Genomic DNA, 15624 nt, shown 5'->3' with positions numbered 1-15624 from the left:
TTAAGCCGATATCTAAATGAGGCCACAGTGTCCAGGACTCCAATTTTGTTTCTCTAATCAAATTACTCTCCACATTTTTGGGAATAATCCACTTTGACACCCAGCGTGGACCTTCACATGTCACCCTATATCTGCCCTGCATGTGCGTAGCTAATGAAAAAAAATCAGTTGGTGAGAGTTTGCGGAAGTAATTAAGCAAAATTGATAAACTTCAATCACCCCAACAAGAGAAATTGTTTTTGGATGTACTTTGGCATGATAAAATGCTAGGCTAGACGTGTTTAGCATCGAGGGAGGAAAGTAACCGGAGATTGGATGCTGTCACCGAGCCAAGCTCGAGTGACTATCACTCAGTTACGTGCCTAGACCCACTAATGATTCAAAGGCCTTTCCGCAGAAGAATCAGGAAAGTTGTTTGGTGAAACTGGGATAAAGAATTACCAATCGAAGTTGTAAACATTATTGGGCTGGATATTCATCAGTTGAGAAGTTCAATTCAGCCACAATTGCAACCCCCACTTGACTGACAAAATCAGGTAACGTAAAGTCCGCAGTCTGTCCTGTTGTCGACAGCCAAGGGCCGAAGACGCTCAGATCTCCTCAAACCCCGACGACTTTTCTACGGTCTATTAATTCCCATTAATATCAAAATAATGTAATAAAGGTCTTGCATAATACATATTGCGGGGTCTGTAAACTCGGTGTGTACTTCGTAAGCTTGCTTTCAAGTCTGATCGACAAAGTTCGAGGGGATACAGAGAGGATGTGTGGGATATGGACAGACAGCGGCAGTAGCTGTGGCGACGACGAGTCTCACACAAGAGCAAGAGAGATATCCTGATAGAGAATCATCCTGAGGCGGAGCGAGAGAGAAAATAAGAACCAAGGGATGAGATAGAGGCGATGGTAACTATTGGTTCAACTCTCCTCTCTCTCTCTCCCTCACACACTACCTTCAACCCAACTTTAACGTTAAGATGGACTAACTTTGATAAGATATCAGTTTACCCTTACTCTCGATTGATTATCTTTCTTTGCCCCCTCTCCCTGCTCCTCGTATTTTCGACTCTCAAGAGAGAAGACCAGCGAGAAGAAAATCACGGATGTTTGAACACAGTCTTTATGTAAATTTACGTGCAGATGCAAACTATTTATTTATTCCGTAAAGTCCGTGGTATGAAAAGGGAAGTTCCAGGTATCGGGAATTGTTGATGTTCTGGAGAAAACCTTTATTATAGTGCTTTCATAATTAAAAAAACCGCAAGTCGAGAAAAAAATTGAACGATCGCTTAAATAATTTATTCATTGGGTAGAAATCGAATGGAGAGAGATAAAAGTTAAATAAAATAATTAGATAATGTTAACGAGTGTTTAAAAATGCAAGACGGAAGAGGGTCACAGCCCTTAGCGACACGTGGAGGGGATGGATTTGGGAAAAGCATTGGTTCTGGTCTGGTCAACCGTAAATGAAAGATTATTGTTATGTATCGGCTTAAATTTTTCATTTGCAACCCCCCGCTGGGTGAGTACATTGAGTGAATTTCAATTATGATTTTACAAGGGAGAATTCCTCCCCGATGCGCTCTCTAACAAGTAGAGGGCATCTTCGCATTACTAAGTTATCGGCGGTCAGTTAGAAGAATCAGCACCCGGTACGTTACCTCCACGTCGTTCATCAGTCTAACGACATCTCGCTCTCACGGGGGCACTGGGTAACGATAAAACCTAACCAAAACTGTTGGTCCCAGTTCCCGCAGTTGCCTTCGGCCTCGACTGTTCTATCTCTCTATTTTCGGCCCCCAAAAATCGATTGAAACAAATTATCCGTAAAGAAAAAATATCCACAGATCAAAATCAATAGCAAGTTTGATCAATAACCGCACTCTGCAGTGGATTCAAATAATAAATTTCACTGCAACAGTTGCAATAGTGTTTTGGATACTGACGAGTGTAAATATTCAAGTGCTTGGAGTCACTCCCCTGGAATTCCATCAATTTCCTTCCTTCTTCATTGAAGTACTCATATAAATTCAATGAATTAACGGTCAACCATCGAATAATGAGGAGTGATATAAGTGATGCGTGATTATTGCAACTTTTTTCGGATTTTCAACATAATTTGTGTTATCCAACCCACCACACACGCGCATTGTTTCCTGGCTGCCTTTGATCCCTCCATGAATCCTTCGTGAATCCCTGATGATCACAATAAACCCCCAATTTTAACCTGAACAATGCTGACAAATTTACTTGGATTATTCGATAGAGATTGAAAACAATAATTGACAGGTGAGCATCAGCACAGTATTTTGTATAATCTTGTTAATGTCCATGGGAAGTAGTGGAGGTGCGGAGGGGATTTTTTGAAAATTCTAGGCCTGTTAGAACTATTTTACTTCAGGTTCCTTTGTATGTGAGGAAAAGCTAACCTCATGATTTATCAAGACAGTTGTTTCTAACACATGTAACAATATCAGATTATAATCAAACATTTTTATCTGTCTGTTTGGCATTAACAAGAACACTCTCTATTCCCCACCTATTATCTATTTGAGCAGTCTCACATCAAATATTGAACGTCTTCCCCTTTTCTGTGATTTCAGTCTTGTGGTATTTCCGTTTCACAAGACTAATGAACTTTTAATCACCTTACTCACTCAAAGATATCCCCTAGAAAGTCGACGCTAGGAATTCACTCATTCTTGAAATTAGGTGGTCGATGTAAAGGTATTCTCTATAAATTCGCTGAGCAAAATTCCATGTGATTATTCATTCAGGATGTACGGGCTTCCAATTCGTTCAGCATGTCCTGGAGAGGATAGTCAAGACGAGCAGGAGTCTCGCCGCCGTCAGGATCCACCAAGATCGACTGAGGACTGCAGTAATTTCGACATTGTCAGAGCTACTCAGTATGGAGCCCTCGAACGTGTGACAGAGCTAGTCGATGCTGGTGCTGATGTCAATCAGCCAGACTCTGAGACAGTGACGTTGCTCCACTGGGCAGCCATAAACAACAGAAAAGAGATAGTCAAGTATTTGATAGCAAAGGGAGCCAATGTCGACGCTGTTGGTGGAGAATTGGCGTCAACACCTCTACACTGGGCCACGAGGCAGGGACATCTCGAGACATTCGCCATTCTCATGAGGGCTGGAGCTGATCCAACCCTCAGGGACTGTGAGGGCTTTGCATGCATCCATTTGGCAGCCCAGTTTGGCCACACTGGAGTTGTTGCTTATTTAGTAGCCAAAGGGGTTAATCCTAATACTCCTGATCGCAGTGCCATGACACCTTTGATGTGGAGTGCTTACAAAGTCAACAGGTAAATTTCGAAATGTCATTTGGCCCTTCGTGGACCACACGTGGTGGTAAATATAGAAAATAATTAATTTGTCATTTCTGTCCCATTGACTTTACTTCCCAATATTATCCAAAAATGCAATTGATGATATTTTTTTAGACTCCAAAACTGTGTAAGACTTCATAATATTGACAGCAAAATCACGTGCAATAGATAATCCGCACGAATCTAAAGTCGTTCTTTTTTACTTGACATAAACAGGGGGAATCGTCCAGTGGTGAAGGTCATCAATTGAAGAAATGAATTGATGCTTCTGTCCATGAAAGAGATGTTCGATTGAACGAAAGACGAGCGAAGAATTAATTCTATGAAACTTCGAGACCGTTGAATGTAAATTGTTTTCAAATTTAATGTGTTTGCTGGCTGGAAACTATACCCACTCTTCCTCATGAATTTAGTCGTCGCAAATTGAGGGCACGTGTGTCCACGAAGGGTTCATGACATTTCCCCTGTGCGTAGAGGAGGAAATATCAACTCGTGATGTAGTCAATTCACTTCTTTTTTCAGCCTGGATCCGACGAGATTACTTCTTATGCTTGGCGCCAGTCACTCATTGACTGATAATCTCCATGGAAATACAGCACTACATTGGGCCATTGTTGCCAAGAATAATACTGCTATTTCAACCCTCGTTCGTCAGGGGGCTGCACTCGATGTACCTAATTTTCAGAATGAAACACCGATGACATTATTGGGACCCCATATCGGAGCTGCTTGGCTTGGCCCTGGTATTAGCACAGAAATTGTGGAGAAACAGGGGAGAACAAGGGCTTGGTGTCGCGACAAGGTAATTTTTTTTTTCTGGGTCAAAGTATTGACATTAATAATTATATCCAATTTATGTTCTTGCAGAGATTAAGATGGTACTGCATGGTCAGTGCTCCATTCATAGCATTTTATCTAACTGGAATGATATTTCAATTGAACATTGATTATCTCGTTAAACTCGGTGCCTTTATGTTGCTGTATATCGGTGCATACACCGCCAAAACATTTCTGTTCGACGAGAGACTTTACAATGTTCTCCCAATGGCAACGTATTTAGCAACGAAGGTATAACTACATTGTGAAGAGTCTAATCGAGTAATAGTTAGACCTCAATCATGAGAAAAATAATTATTACAGATGTGGATTTACGTTACTTGGATATTCTGGTTGGGTGTTCATGCTTCTTGGTACCTGTGGCTGCTGCTCGTCGGTGGCTCAGTTCCACTGTGGCTATGCTTTCTTCGTTCCTGGAGAGGAGATCCTGGAGTCATTGCAGCTACTCATGAGGACAAATTGAGTGTAAGTCTGCTGGGAAATCAATTCAGTCGCCAGAAAGCATTGATTTGTTTAATCACTTGGATGCTTTTTTTTCTTCTTTCTTCAGACTATCGTTGAGTTGGCAGAAACTGGGGGTTTCGAGCCGCAGTGGTTCTGCACCACTTGTCTAGTCAGAAGGCCACTGAGGTCAAAACACTGCTCCACTTGTGATCGTTGCGTCGCGAGATTCGATCATCATTGTCCTTGGATCAGCAACTGCATTGGTGTGAATGAAAATCAATTTTTTTACCCTTCATCAATAAGTCACGTCTAGTAAAAAAGAATTGAGCAGTAAATTCCATTAGGTTTTTGCTGATTGTTGTTTTTTAAAACGAAAACTAGTCGACAGTTTGAGAATTGAAATTCTCTTTGACTTTTAATTGAAAAATTCAGCCTTTCCATTGAACTTTTCATAACCAGGGCAGAATCATGGGATATGTTATGTTAATGTTCCAGGTGCACATAATCACAAATACTTCCTTGGCTTCCTTGTATCACTACTTGGTCTGTGCATCGTAATACTATCCGCCAGCGTTCAATATTGGCAGTTTGAATGCTGGTCGAACTTGACGAATGGCCATCGAATCGATAATTACTTCATAGCTGCAGCAACATGTGACGCATGGGTTATGTGGATAGTAGCTAATACTGGGCTTCATGCACTCTGGGTTTCCGTTCTATTAGGCTGTCAACTCTATCAAGTACTCATTCGTTTCAGTGAAAATTCATTTTAAGAAAGATTCAAACTTTCAAAACATTATTCTTTCAATTATTATTTTTCTTATAATATGTTTTTTTTTATTCTACAGATTATGGTCCTCGGAATGACGACAAATGAGAGAATGAATGCTGGCCGTTACGAGCACTTCAAACAAGGCAATCCTTTTCATCGTGGAGCATTACAAAATATCGCGGACTTTTGTAATTTTAGTTTCTGCGGTATAAAAGCTAAACCCAGCTCCGACTGGCTCCACAGTTTTGATACTAAACATTGTGTGGAAAAATTACCGCTGCTAACAGGCAAGGACAACTACCAGTATGTCTAATTACGTTTTTAAATTGTCAATAATTCGTTGAAAATATCGTATGTACCTAAATCTCTGACAACACAGCGAACCAGGATACATTGTTGCACACTGAGAGCCATATCACTTGTCACAACACCGTATTACTTTTCTCAAATATCTCGCGTACTAATCTTATTTACCAAAGAAGTTGGCTTGGTCATTTATGTGTGGATTTGTCATTTGTGAATAAACATATTTTTTAAGAGCATGTACGGGACGTTTGAAACAAAGGGGAGTGCGAGCATTTTTGCGATTGAAAACACGAAAAGATCGTCGAAATGTTCTGGAGAATGTTCTTATAGAAAATTATGGAACTTAAACGTATATAATTGGGACAATTTCTAGATCCTATTTGGAGGTAGAACTTCTATAAGCCCTGGAGCTTGTAAAATTGAGCGAATTCCATGATATTATCATCAGAATAATAGCACATCAGGGAAACATCTATAAGAATGTCCCACTCAACATCTCTTCCTGATTTTTTCATAAATGAAATATTATTAGGTCAATAATCTGTTAGTACTGCATAGAGAAAAATAATATCCTGACGATATTCTAAAGTACAATAGAGGGCAGCTCCCTATTTTTCGGTATTCAAAATTTTCAATAATAGAGGAGATACTCTGCATGTAAATAGTTTTCATCGTTTTTATTTGAGAAATACTCAATGAAATTAGTGCATTGTGTTTTCAGGGATTCATTTTGTAACGAATGACTTGTTCGTTATCGTGTACCTCAATTTTTTATGTATTAATTTTTTCCTATGTACAAATGAATTACCTGACATTCCAGGAAGTAGTTCCAATTGTCTGGGATTTTTTTAAGGTAAAAATTCTGGATGTCACAATTAAGGGAGGGGAGAGGCTGATTTTTTTTTATGTATATTCGAGAAAATTCTGTTATCCCTCGAGGATAGATTTTATATGCTGCGAAATCGATACACAATATGGCTGAGGACGTACTGAGACATAAAATCGCTGATTAAATTATTGCCCGAGCGTGATACATATTTATTAATTGTTATGCACCATTGCATAGGAGCTCGCAATTTAAATATTTACGACCACAAACAAAAACAGATCAATATATCGCATTTGAGCTAATGATAATGAATCTTTAGTGTCACCATAATCAAATCGGTATGATAAAGCATTGTAGCCTTTGGATTGAGTATGTGAAGGGATTTGGGACAAGAGAACAGTTTTTTTTCACTCTCTAGTCTTAACTTTAAAGCGTTAAAAATATTTCCGTGTATTACTTATTGATATCAGAGGATGAGTTGAGGCGTATCAGTGTCTAGATTATTCAGAGGCGTATTTTCATTCAGTTTTAATGATTCTCTGAGAGGATGTACAACTTGTCTCATTAGGTAATTATTTCACTGTCATTTATTCATATTTTCTCAATCATTATATTTATCACTCGATGAATTTACGTTAATTCATTGTTAAGACGACTAATTGTTGTTTAACATTAGGGATAATAATTTATATTTTTCAAAAATTCAATTCATTCCAAGCTGACGAACAAGTTCACATCCTCATAGAACCCTAATTACTAAAAACTGTGATTTTTACATAAAGCGTCTGTCTGATAAAGTAACGTCGATAATTTGACGACAAACAACATGTCAATATTATGTTTTCTCTCTAAACTAGCAATGTATTTTAGTGGCAAAAGGATTGTAAACAAATTGTATAAATTCGAAACAATGATTGATCATTGATCTCTCCTGAAGGACGAAAAATAAAAAAATGGCCATTCAGTTGTGCGTTTTCATTTAGTTCTAATTACCTCTCTAATGGAACGAGCAGCTTTTCCAATAATAAAAATGTTTCATTTTCTGAAGTATTTTTTACGATCCAGTAAATTGTTCGTAATTCATGGCTCTTATTAATAATTGTCCTTTTACATAGGAAGTAATAATTCATATTCTTCGAAAATGCCATTAATTCTACCTCGACGATGACGTCCACATCATCATAGACTAATTACTCAGAACTCTAATTTTTATAAATCGTCGCTCTCATAAAGTACCGTCGAAAACGTGACGAGAAAAACATCAACATTATTTCTTCCCAGAGTATTAGTGTGCTTTGGTGGCAAAAGGATTGTAAACAAATCTTATCAATTTGAGATAATCACTGATGATTGACCTGGCCTAATGGACGAAGTATAAAATATCGTCACTACAGGTTTTGTTTTCTATTCGTCTAAACAAAAAAGAAAAGAACGAAAACTGATCCAATCGTTACGTCTGACACGAAACACGTTCGATTCTGTTGACATTTACATAACCCCTTTGACGTATAAATATTTTACATTTTTTTAGAGATAGTTTTTTAATATGACAATCGAAGAGGACAGACATACAGACGTCTCAGTGTCCATCTCCTCAGACGCAACGGTAGATATTAAAAAAGCCAAGAGAATTGATCAAAAATCTAGTCAGTTGGGCCCAAAAAATCAAAAATTAAAAAATCCACGTGACGATTGGCAGTCCACTGAGTGTCTTTGCCATGCTTACAGAATGTGAGTCAATGCCTCCCCATCGTAAAGATACCTTCTATCAGGGACTTATAAATTCTAGAACCCCATGTGTTCCCCCAATGGTGTGGACTGGCATGACCCAGGATATAAATCCCGAGAGCCCAAGAAATATCTTCGGGAAGGGGCCCTGTCGGCCCTGCGTGCCAGAAAATCCCTCCACGAAGTTTCAGCCCTCAAAAGGGATGAAACAAACTTCCCCTTGCATTTTACCTCCGAAAATAAACTCTGATGTCCACGAGATTCATAAAAAATTCAAGAATATCACTGGGAAAATCGAAATCTACTATTTTGATCACGGTAATGCATCGTAGGTATATAAAATCGCTCTTGATACTTTCAAAAGGGTTCAGTACTTTCTGTCCATTTCATTACGTGCTTTTGACAATTGAAAATCTATCAACAAGTCCATTTAGTTAATTTATTCAACTTATGAGAGTCTGTGCTAATGCAAGTAACTCAATAAATTATGAATTATTTCATGATTTGTTTTTTTCATTTTGTAGAGTTCGATTACGTTTTTTCACGATAGACCATATTGCCCACTAAACATTTCTATTAAAATGAGAATAGAAAACAAATCGACAGTTCATCATAAATCGTTTAGAATTAATCACCACTCGTTGAGTATTTCTATGAAATTTATTCGTTCATGAGAAAATCTGATGATAAAATTGTATGAACGAAAAAAAGGGAATAATTCTTGGGCCAAAAGTAGAACCCTCCTAAAATTGCATAAATTTCATTCTCATTGATGTACGATTCTCCTAAATGGATAGATACTATCGAACAACCGATGCAATTCCCCTCCTGACGACGGAAAAATTTGCGGACAAGACAGATCAAGCAGCGACAAGATTCTGGGCAGAATTTTTTGGCACAATAAACATAGGAATAACGTTCATAACAGCATTCCTCCTCCAACTGCTTCGCTTTATTCTGTACAGTCTGATAAGGCCTCTAACGATTGGAATAATTCAATTGCTATCCGACTATTTCATCAAGCCCCTGTTGACGATAATATTTAATGCACTGATTCAACCAGTATTGATATTACTCTACAACATTGCAACATCTTTGCGAGACCTTTGCGAACCAATCGCCGAGGCAATAGGTTTTTTCATTCGTGAATTGTCACGACTTTTTCAAGCAATAAGACTGATCGAGATCAACCGAAACGTCACAAATGGAAATATTCCCACTTGATAAACAACGATTAACAACAACATGAGAACATTTCAACGCCAGGTATATATTTATTACTATTCAATTTATGTTTACAATATTATTATTGTTTTTAATGTTTTTTTTTTCATTTACCTTTTCTCTCCATTAAATTTTTTTACAGAACAATTATTTTATTACAGCAGTTTCAACGTTTTTATCCCTTTGTTTTATTGATTCATTTCACTCTTCCTCTGCATTTTTCACTATTTTTGTTCAATAAATTATGTACAATCTCACAAACAGCAAACGCAGAAAAAAAATTGACTAATTTACATAATTGTATTTGTCTGCTCTTTCTCTCTCTTTCTCTCGCCTCGTTTGCACTATTTACAGATACTACATACTCTCAACATCATTCGAATATTCATGATTTTTCCATAAATTTTTGTTTCTCCTCGTAATTCCAACATGCATTTTCGTATCACTCGTGTTCTTTCTCAAATGAATTATCACTGTCGTTCAAGTATTCATGCCATTTCTCTCTATTTCTCGTGACGCATCATATTATTCATAAGCTAAATCCGAAAAAAAATGTAATAAAAACTTTTTTTTAATATTGAGAACAACGAATAGTAGGGGGCTTCCACCTACATCGTTTAACCCTAGGCTCAGGAACTGCAACCTCGGTTATTCATCAACTTTTAATTAAAATTCTATAAACGGATTTATTTTCTACGTGGCTGCACTTGGTGGATCTTGAATTGATGTTGTAGTTGATGTACCCGATGTGGAGTCACCTGGAATAATGAATATTGAGGTAAAGCAATAAAGAAAGATTACAGCAATTAATTATTCCTCTGAGTTAATTTGTAAAATTGCTCTGTTACACTTTTATTTTTACATTTTTATTTTGTGCTGGGAACAGTACAAGGGTGTTAATTACCTAGCAAAGCTGCCTCCAAATCTCCAAGTATTTCCGTTTCCTTGGCGTCAATGAGATTGAAGCGTTGATTAAGGAGTGTGAGATGAGCGAATACACAATTGAGGTGAGCGTGGAGGCCCAAGAGTGCAACCTCTCTGAAGTGGCAGTGGTAAATGTGTGCCACTACATGGTACAGTAGCCGCAGAATCTTACGCACTATCGACTCAAACGAGCTGGGAAACTCGTTGGCTACGAAACCACAATAAAATTATGATACACTGATTATTGGATAACTATTATTGTACTACAAGATAAGGAATAAAATTTAACATTTGAAACGATTATTTGGCATATTTTTCCATTGCGTTATATATTTTTCAACTCTTCCAAATCCTAGAAATTATTTCATTGCCTCGATTCAATTGAATTTCTACCGAAAATTGCACCGAATTGAATAAGCTCAAGTGTGGATTATTCTCTCATGATTACAATTTTTCATTAATTATTAAAAAATGAGGCTTTACCGTATTTAGTAGGGAATATTGTTTCATCACTAACGGTTCTCTGTGTAAACGTCATGACGTAGTCTATATACTGTGGCGCAGCCACTCTCGTCTTCTTCCCCTTCTCGTCAAACCACAAATAAGTTCTGAAAATTTCATAACGAGATGATTCATTGGAGCAGTGATTGAGGAATTAAAGTATTTGTTTTATTATTGTGAAAGAGAATAGATTACCTTAAGCCAGGCCCCGTCATATCTGGGCATCCTGTTGAGGTACAAAATTCAGAAATAGTTCCATAGAATAAGTTTATGTGGTCGAACAGTGCGAGAGTGTGGGAGGCAAGCCATTCGTTATAGTCGAGTCCTGGTGGCAAATCGACCAGCATTCTGAGATCCAACTCGGGCAGCTGTCGCTCCAGTGCTGCCTCCTCCAAGTACAATTTCGGGTCTTCAGTTGTTCCTGCATCTTTCTCCTTTCTTCGGGCTTTTCTATAATGAGAATTTACACAAGTTGTAAAAGATTACGTCGATAATTACCTTCTTCAGAACATTAAGTTTAGGTAAATTATGACATGACGAATTTTTAAAAACGGATTCAGATAAGTCAATTATGGTCTTTCAGACTCAATTCTTCAGCGTTAATAGTTAAAAAAGTCTCCAAGCAATGTACATTTTGACATTTACATTTTTTCCTCGTTATACATGTGAAAATTAAAAATATTCGTTTCTCCTCGCAGACGGAATATTTTTATCATTATTCACTACAAATAGTAGTCAAGTGACTAGAGTCCGATACGACAACTAAATTCCAATACGAATATTCAATGAATACCTCCAAATTCAAATGAGATAACGACATTTCAATGAATGTGGTAGATAGATAATGAAATATTGTGACGGTTCGTCTATCGAAAAGTTTTTACTGAAACTTTTAGCACTTCACTAGTGAATTAATAGGTTTTCAATGAATTACAGTAGATTTTTTTTTTCAACTTCTGGATAAAATTTGTCAAACCCGTTCGACTTCTTTCTTCTGACTCACGAAATAAAAAACCTTTTGTCTCGACTTTTCCCCCTGACTCATGAAATTTCCAATAGATTTCTTCCCCTCGTAGAGCGAATATCCTCCACTAGTTACCAAAAATAGAAGACAATGGTTAGAGCGAAATACGTCAATTCAATCCTAACACGAATTTTCGACGAATACGTCCAAATTCAGATCAGATAGTGTGTTTGTCGATAAGTATCATCAATGTCAATTTTTCCAACAAACACTTTTATGACTTCACTTGTTAAAAACAGCTCTGAGTACATCGAAGTATAATAATTACTTGTTTAACCTCCACACAATGGAATAGAATTAAAGAAATCACAAGAAAACTACTGACTTGAATTTTCTCGTGACTCATGAAAATGCTCCATAATTTTCTCCCCCTCGTAGGCCTAATATCCTCCACCATTCACCAAAAATAGAAGACAATGGTTGGAGCGAAATACGTCAACTAAATCCCGACACGATTTTTCAATAAAGATGTTTAAGTCCCAATAAAATACACAATTTTTTAAACTATATATTTCGCCTATTCTGATTTTTCCACGAAAAAAATTTGCCACGTGTCTTGTAAAGCACAATGTGTTGAGTAAATTAGATTAATACTCAGCATTACTCAGTTTTTTGCGCCTAGTTCCCATAAACTGAAATAGAATTGAAAAAAAATAAAAGAAAAACGTCTTGATTTTTTCCCTGACTCACGAAAATGCCCAATAATTTTCTTCCCCCTCGTGGACCTCCTCCTCCGGCCATTACAAACAGGATGGAATTGATCCAAATAGATCAATGAAAATTTAACACAAGTATTCGATGAATCGATTCGACATTCGGTGAGATGACCACATTTTGCCAAACTTTTTTCGCCTATTCCAATTTTTTCTGCGACGTAAAGTATGACAGACTATTTTTTTCACGTTTTACACAGAAGTAATAGAAGCTGAAACCCCACGCAATGAAATGTAACTAAAAGAACACTTTCATTCATCAGAAATAGTGGTCAAGTAGGTACATCCAAGTGCGTCAACAAAATTCCAAAACAAGTTTTCGATGAATATCTCCGCCTCGCCAGGGAAGACCAAAATTCGTGTGAGCATCTCTCAAGCATTTCCACATTTCCCACGAAAACTTTAGTCACTTCACTGTTACATAATAATATTCTGACAAAATTACAACGTAATAATTTGAGGATTATCTTTCTAGACCTTTACACTAATATTGTAAAACGCGATTAAAGCCTTCTCACAATGAAGGGGAATAAAAAAAAAACCACCTTGTCTCGACTTTTTTCTCGTCACTTCCGAAAATGCCGAAGAGTTTTTTCCCCCTCATGAACAAAATATTCTTCATCATTTAACCGAACAAATGAATAATTTATCAATAATATTCATGAATGCCGGCAATGCGACAAAAAAAGGAAAACCGGCGTGATACCGCAATAGCACAAGACCCCACCTGCCGTGAGCGGCAAATGCTGTTCCTTGGGAATCAGCTGTTTACGGCTGACTCGAGTCAGCTGACTAACACAGACCAGTGACGGTCGTCTCTCACCACCTCTGCGTCAATCGATAGTTCCTCTCTCTCTTCCTCTCACTCACAAAACAACCTATCCTTCACATATCAGTCTAGTAATTAACGAATGAGTGCGACGAATTGAAGTTATGCTCAAAACAAATAGATCATTCAATCGAATTTTATTGGATGAACTGACCTGCAGAAACAAGTAACCGTCTCCTCGACATCTAGTGGCAGAGCATTTTCGATCGACGAATATCGGAAAATCTTGCGTCCACCGAGGCCAAACATTGTTAATTAATTAACCACCGAAAAAAACACTGTTTTAAAGGGAAAATTAATTACTGGAGTTGTTGCTACGACGCGGTTGACATATGATTGGGGACTTTTTGTTGCCACCTGAGACCTCAAAGCCCTTCGGTAATACAATTAGTGAGCGGTGATATCTACCGAAGCCCCACAAAATGTTCACACTACCACAAACTTCCCCCTCCCCCTACTTTTATCTTTATTCCAGGTAGATATCTCATTTTTAACTGTTTAATGTGTACTTTACCTAATCCGTGAGACGACAAGTCGTGCAGAACATTTTTGTTATCTCTACAAGCGGAAATACCCACTGATACGAGGGAATGAAAGTACATCGTGGCCTGTGGGAACAAATTTGGCCCCTCATTTTTTTTTTCTTCACGACTGGACGTTCATGACTTGGCTAAAATAATTTTCAAATCTTTTCTATTGATTTTTCGTCACTCAAAATGCAGTTCCCAACGGGACAGACACGTGTACCGGTTAATGCCGAAAATAGAAAACATTACTAACACCTATGAGACACATACATGCATGAAATTCCCGACGAAAATAACACGCGCATCGGGGATAACAATTTCATCCAGTCGTTTTAATTAAATTTAGTCTCGTACTATTTTTTTTTTGTCAAATTATTGGTCAGGGGCTGAGGTATTAGTTCTGCGAATTCATTATTTACCATCTGCGTGAGGTAGGTAAAAAGAACAAAATGTTGGTACGTGGGTCTTGGGTATATCGAGTTTCGAGTGCTTCGTAACACTTTCTTACGATCGATAACGGAGCTCTCGAAACGTACAAAAGGGGCCAACAAACAAGACATTTTCACTGAGCAAATTGTCAGTCACGTTTACGACAAAAATGCTCAGTCCCCCTCATTTGCCCTATATTTTCCCACCTCGTAGCTCTATTAAAAGGACAATTTTTTTTTAACCGTGACGCTACCTCATTTACGTAAGGTTAAAAGAACACGTAAACACGAGGAATAATCCCACACTTTTGGTGAAAGAAAACAAAATCCCCCCGCCGCCCCTCTCAGAAAGTCGACATTTTCATCAACTTGTAAACGAGTTTCCTTCTATTTCAAATCTCGCTGCTGGACTCTCACTGGAACTTTCTCTCCTGAAAAAAAAAAGACGAAGAAAAACCCGACTCAATGCTCCAAAGTGTAATCAACCCACGTAAATAAACATCCCTGAGTCCTCAAACAATGAGAGCTCTAATTAACAATTCAAATGTTCCCGAGGCATTAATTAACGACCGATAAAAAAAAATCTATGACTTTCAATAGGCAGCAGTGAGTCACAAGAATAAATTCATCCTTGCCGAGTCGCGTAATCGAAAGTGAAGAAAATCAATGATGAGAAAAAAAAAACTACTCACCCCAAAAACCAGTCCACGGTATCGCGGAGATACTCGGGTAACCTATCCAGCTTGGATGATTTTTCAGTTTCACTAGAGTCTCGCCGGTGCCCCCCAGATTATCTTCACAAATAAACTCGCTGGTAATTCAAATAAATAAATAACTTCACCGAATACTCCAAAAACTCACTGACGAAAATTCTCATAAAGGAAAGAAAAAAAATACGAGGGACTGGGAAAGAAAATAGAACTGGGTGCTGGGAGGGAAGGAAGAAAAAAAAATAGGATCCTTCGCGAATCAACGCTCGACGATGAGCGATCTCATGAAATCTAACATGGCGAGGCTGACTATTGTCACCTGTTCCCGATGTGCTTGATTAAAACAGTCTCACAAAATCACTGACTCGATGAGTAAAACAATTCACTGGAAAAATATCAATTCACGGCGGATGGAGTCCAGTTCCGAGCCACTGATTTCACTGAATTTTACGGGATAAAGGGAGGGAGACGTGATAAAAGTTAG

The 15624-nt window shown here is 37.9% G+C and overlaps 3 protein-coding genes across 6 annotated transcripts; 2 read left to right on the top strand and 1 right to left on the bottom strand.

The window, feature by feature from the left end:
* The first annotated feature begins 1728 nt into the window (after positions 1–1728).
* Hip14 (Huntingtin-interacting protein 14) lies at positions 1729–7496 on the top strand. Of its 2 annotated transcripts, none has more exons than XM_064124217.1 (8): positions 1729–2289; positions 2778–3320; positions 3867–4146; positions 4212–4412; positions 4485–4646; positions 4732–4888; positions 5121–5365; positions 5474–7496. In XM_064124217.1, the coding sequence occupies exons 2-8, from the start codon at positions 2779–2781 to the stop codon at positions 5708–5710; spliced, it is 1824 nt and encodes a 607-aa protein (XP_063980287.1). In that variant the 5' UTR covers positions 1729–2289; position 2778; the 3' UTR covers positions 5711–7496. The 2 variants fall into 2 exon arrangements, with proteins under 2 accessions (XP_063980287.1, XP_063980286.1); XM_064124216.1 differs by having other exon boundaries at positions 3846–4146.
* Positions 7497–8327: 831 nt separating this feature from the next.
* On the top strand, positions 8328–10244 carry LOC135164135 (uncharacterized). 2 transcript variants are annotated; one of them, XM_064124220.1, is made up of 2 exons: positions 8328–8588; positions 9058–10244. In XM_064124220.1, exons 1-2 carry the CDS (start codon positions 8341–8343, stop codon positions 9482–9484), a joined length of 675 nt encoding a protein of 224 aa, XP_063980290.1. In that variant the 5' UTR covers positions 8328–8340; the 3' UTR covers positions 9485–10244. The 2 variants fall into 2 exon arrangements, with proteins under 2 accessions (XP_063980290.1, XP_063980291.1); XM_064124221.1 differs by having other exon boundaries at positions 8328–8592.
* Positions 9511–14106, bottom strand: Mob2. Of its 2 annotated transcripts, none has more exons than XM_064124218.1 (5): positions 13630–14106; positions 11105–11359; positions 10892–11016; positions 10389–10616; positions 9511–10242 (listed from the first exon to the last, which is right to left on the bottom strand). In XM_064124218.1, exons 1-5 carry the CDS (start codon positions 13722–13724, stop codon positions 10178–10180), a joined length of 768 nt encoding a protein of 255 aa, XP_063980288.1. In that variant the 5' UTR covers positions 13725–14106; the 3' UTR covers positions 9511–10177. The 2 variants fall into 2 exon arrangements, with proteins under 2 accessions (XP_063980288.1, XP_063980289.1); XM_064124219.1 differs by lacking the exon at positions 13630–14106 and adding an exon at positions 13192–13408.
* Between the last annotated feature and the right edge of the window lie 1518 nt (positions 14107–15624).

The sequence above is a fragment of the Diachasmimorpha longicaudata genome, chromosome 6, assembly GCF_034640455.1.
Source record: "Diachasmimorpha longicaudata isolate KC_UGA_2023 chromosome 6, iyDiaLong2, whole genome shotgun sequence".
NCBI lineage: Eukaryota > Metazoa > Arthropoda > Insecta > Hymenoptera > Braconidae > Diachasmimorpha > Diachasmimorpha longicaudata.
Note: the sequence above shows the minus strand (reverse complement) of the source record. Positions and strands in the feature narration are given on the sequence as shown.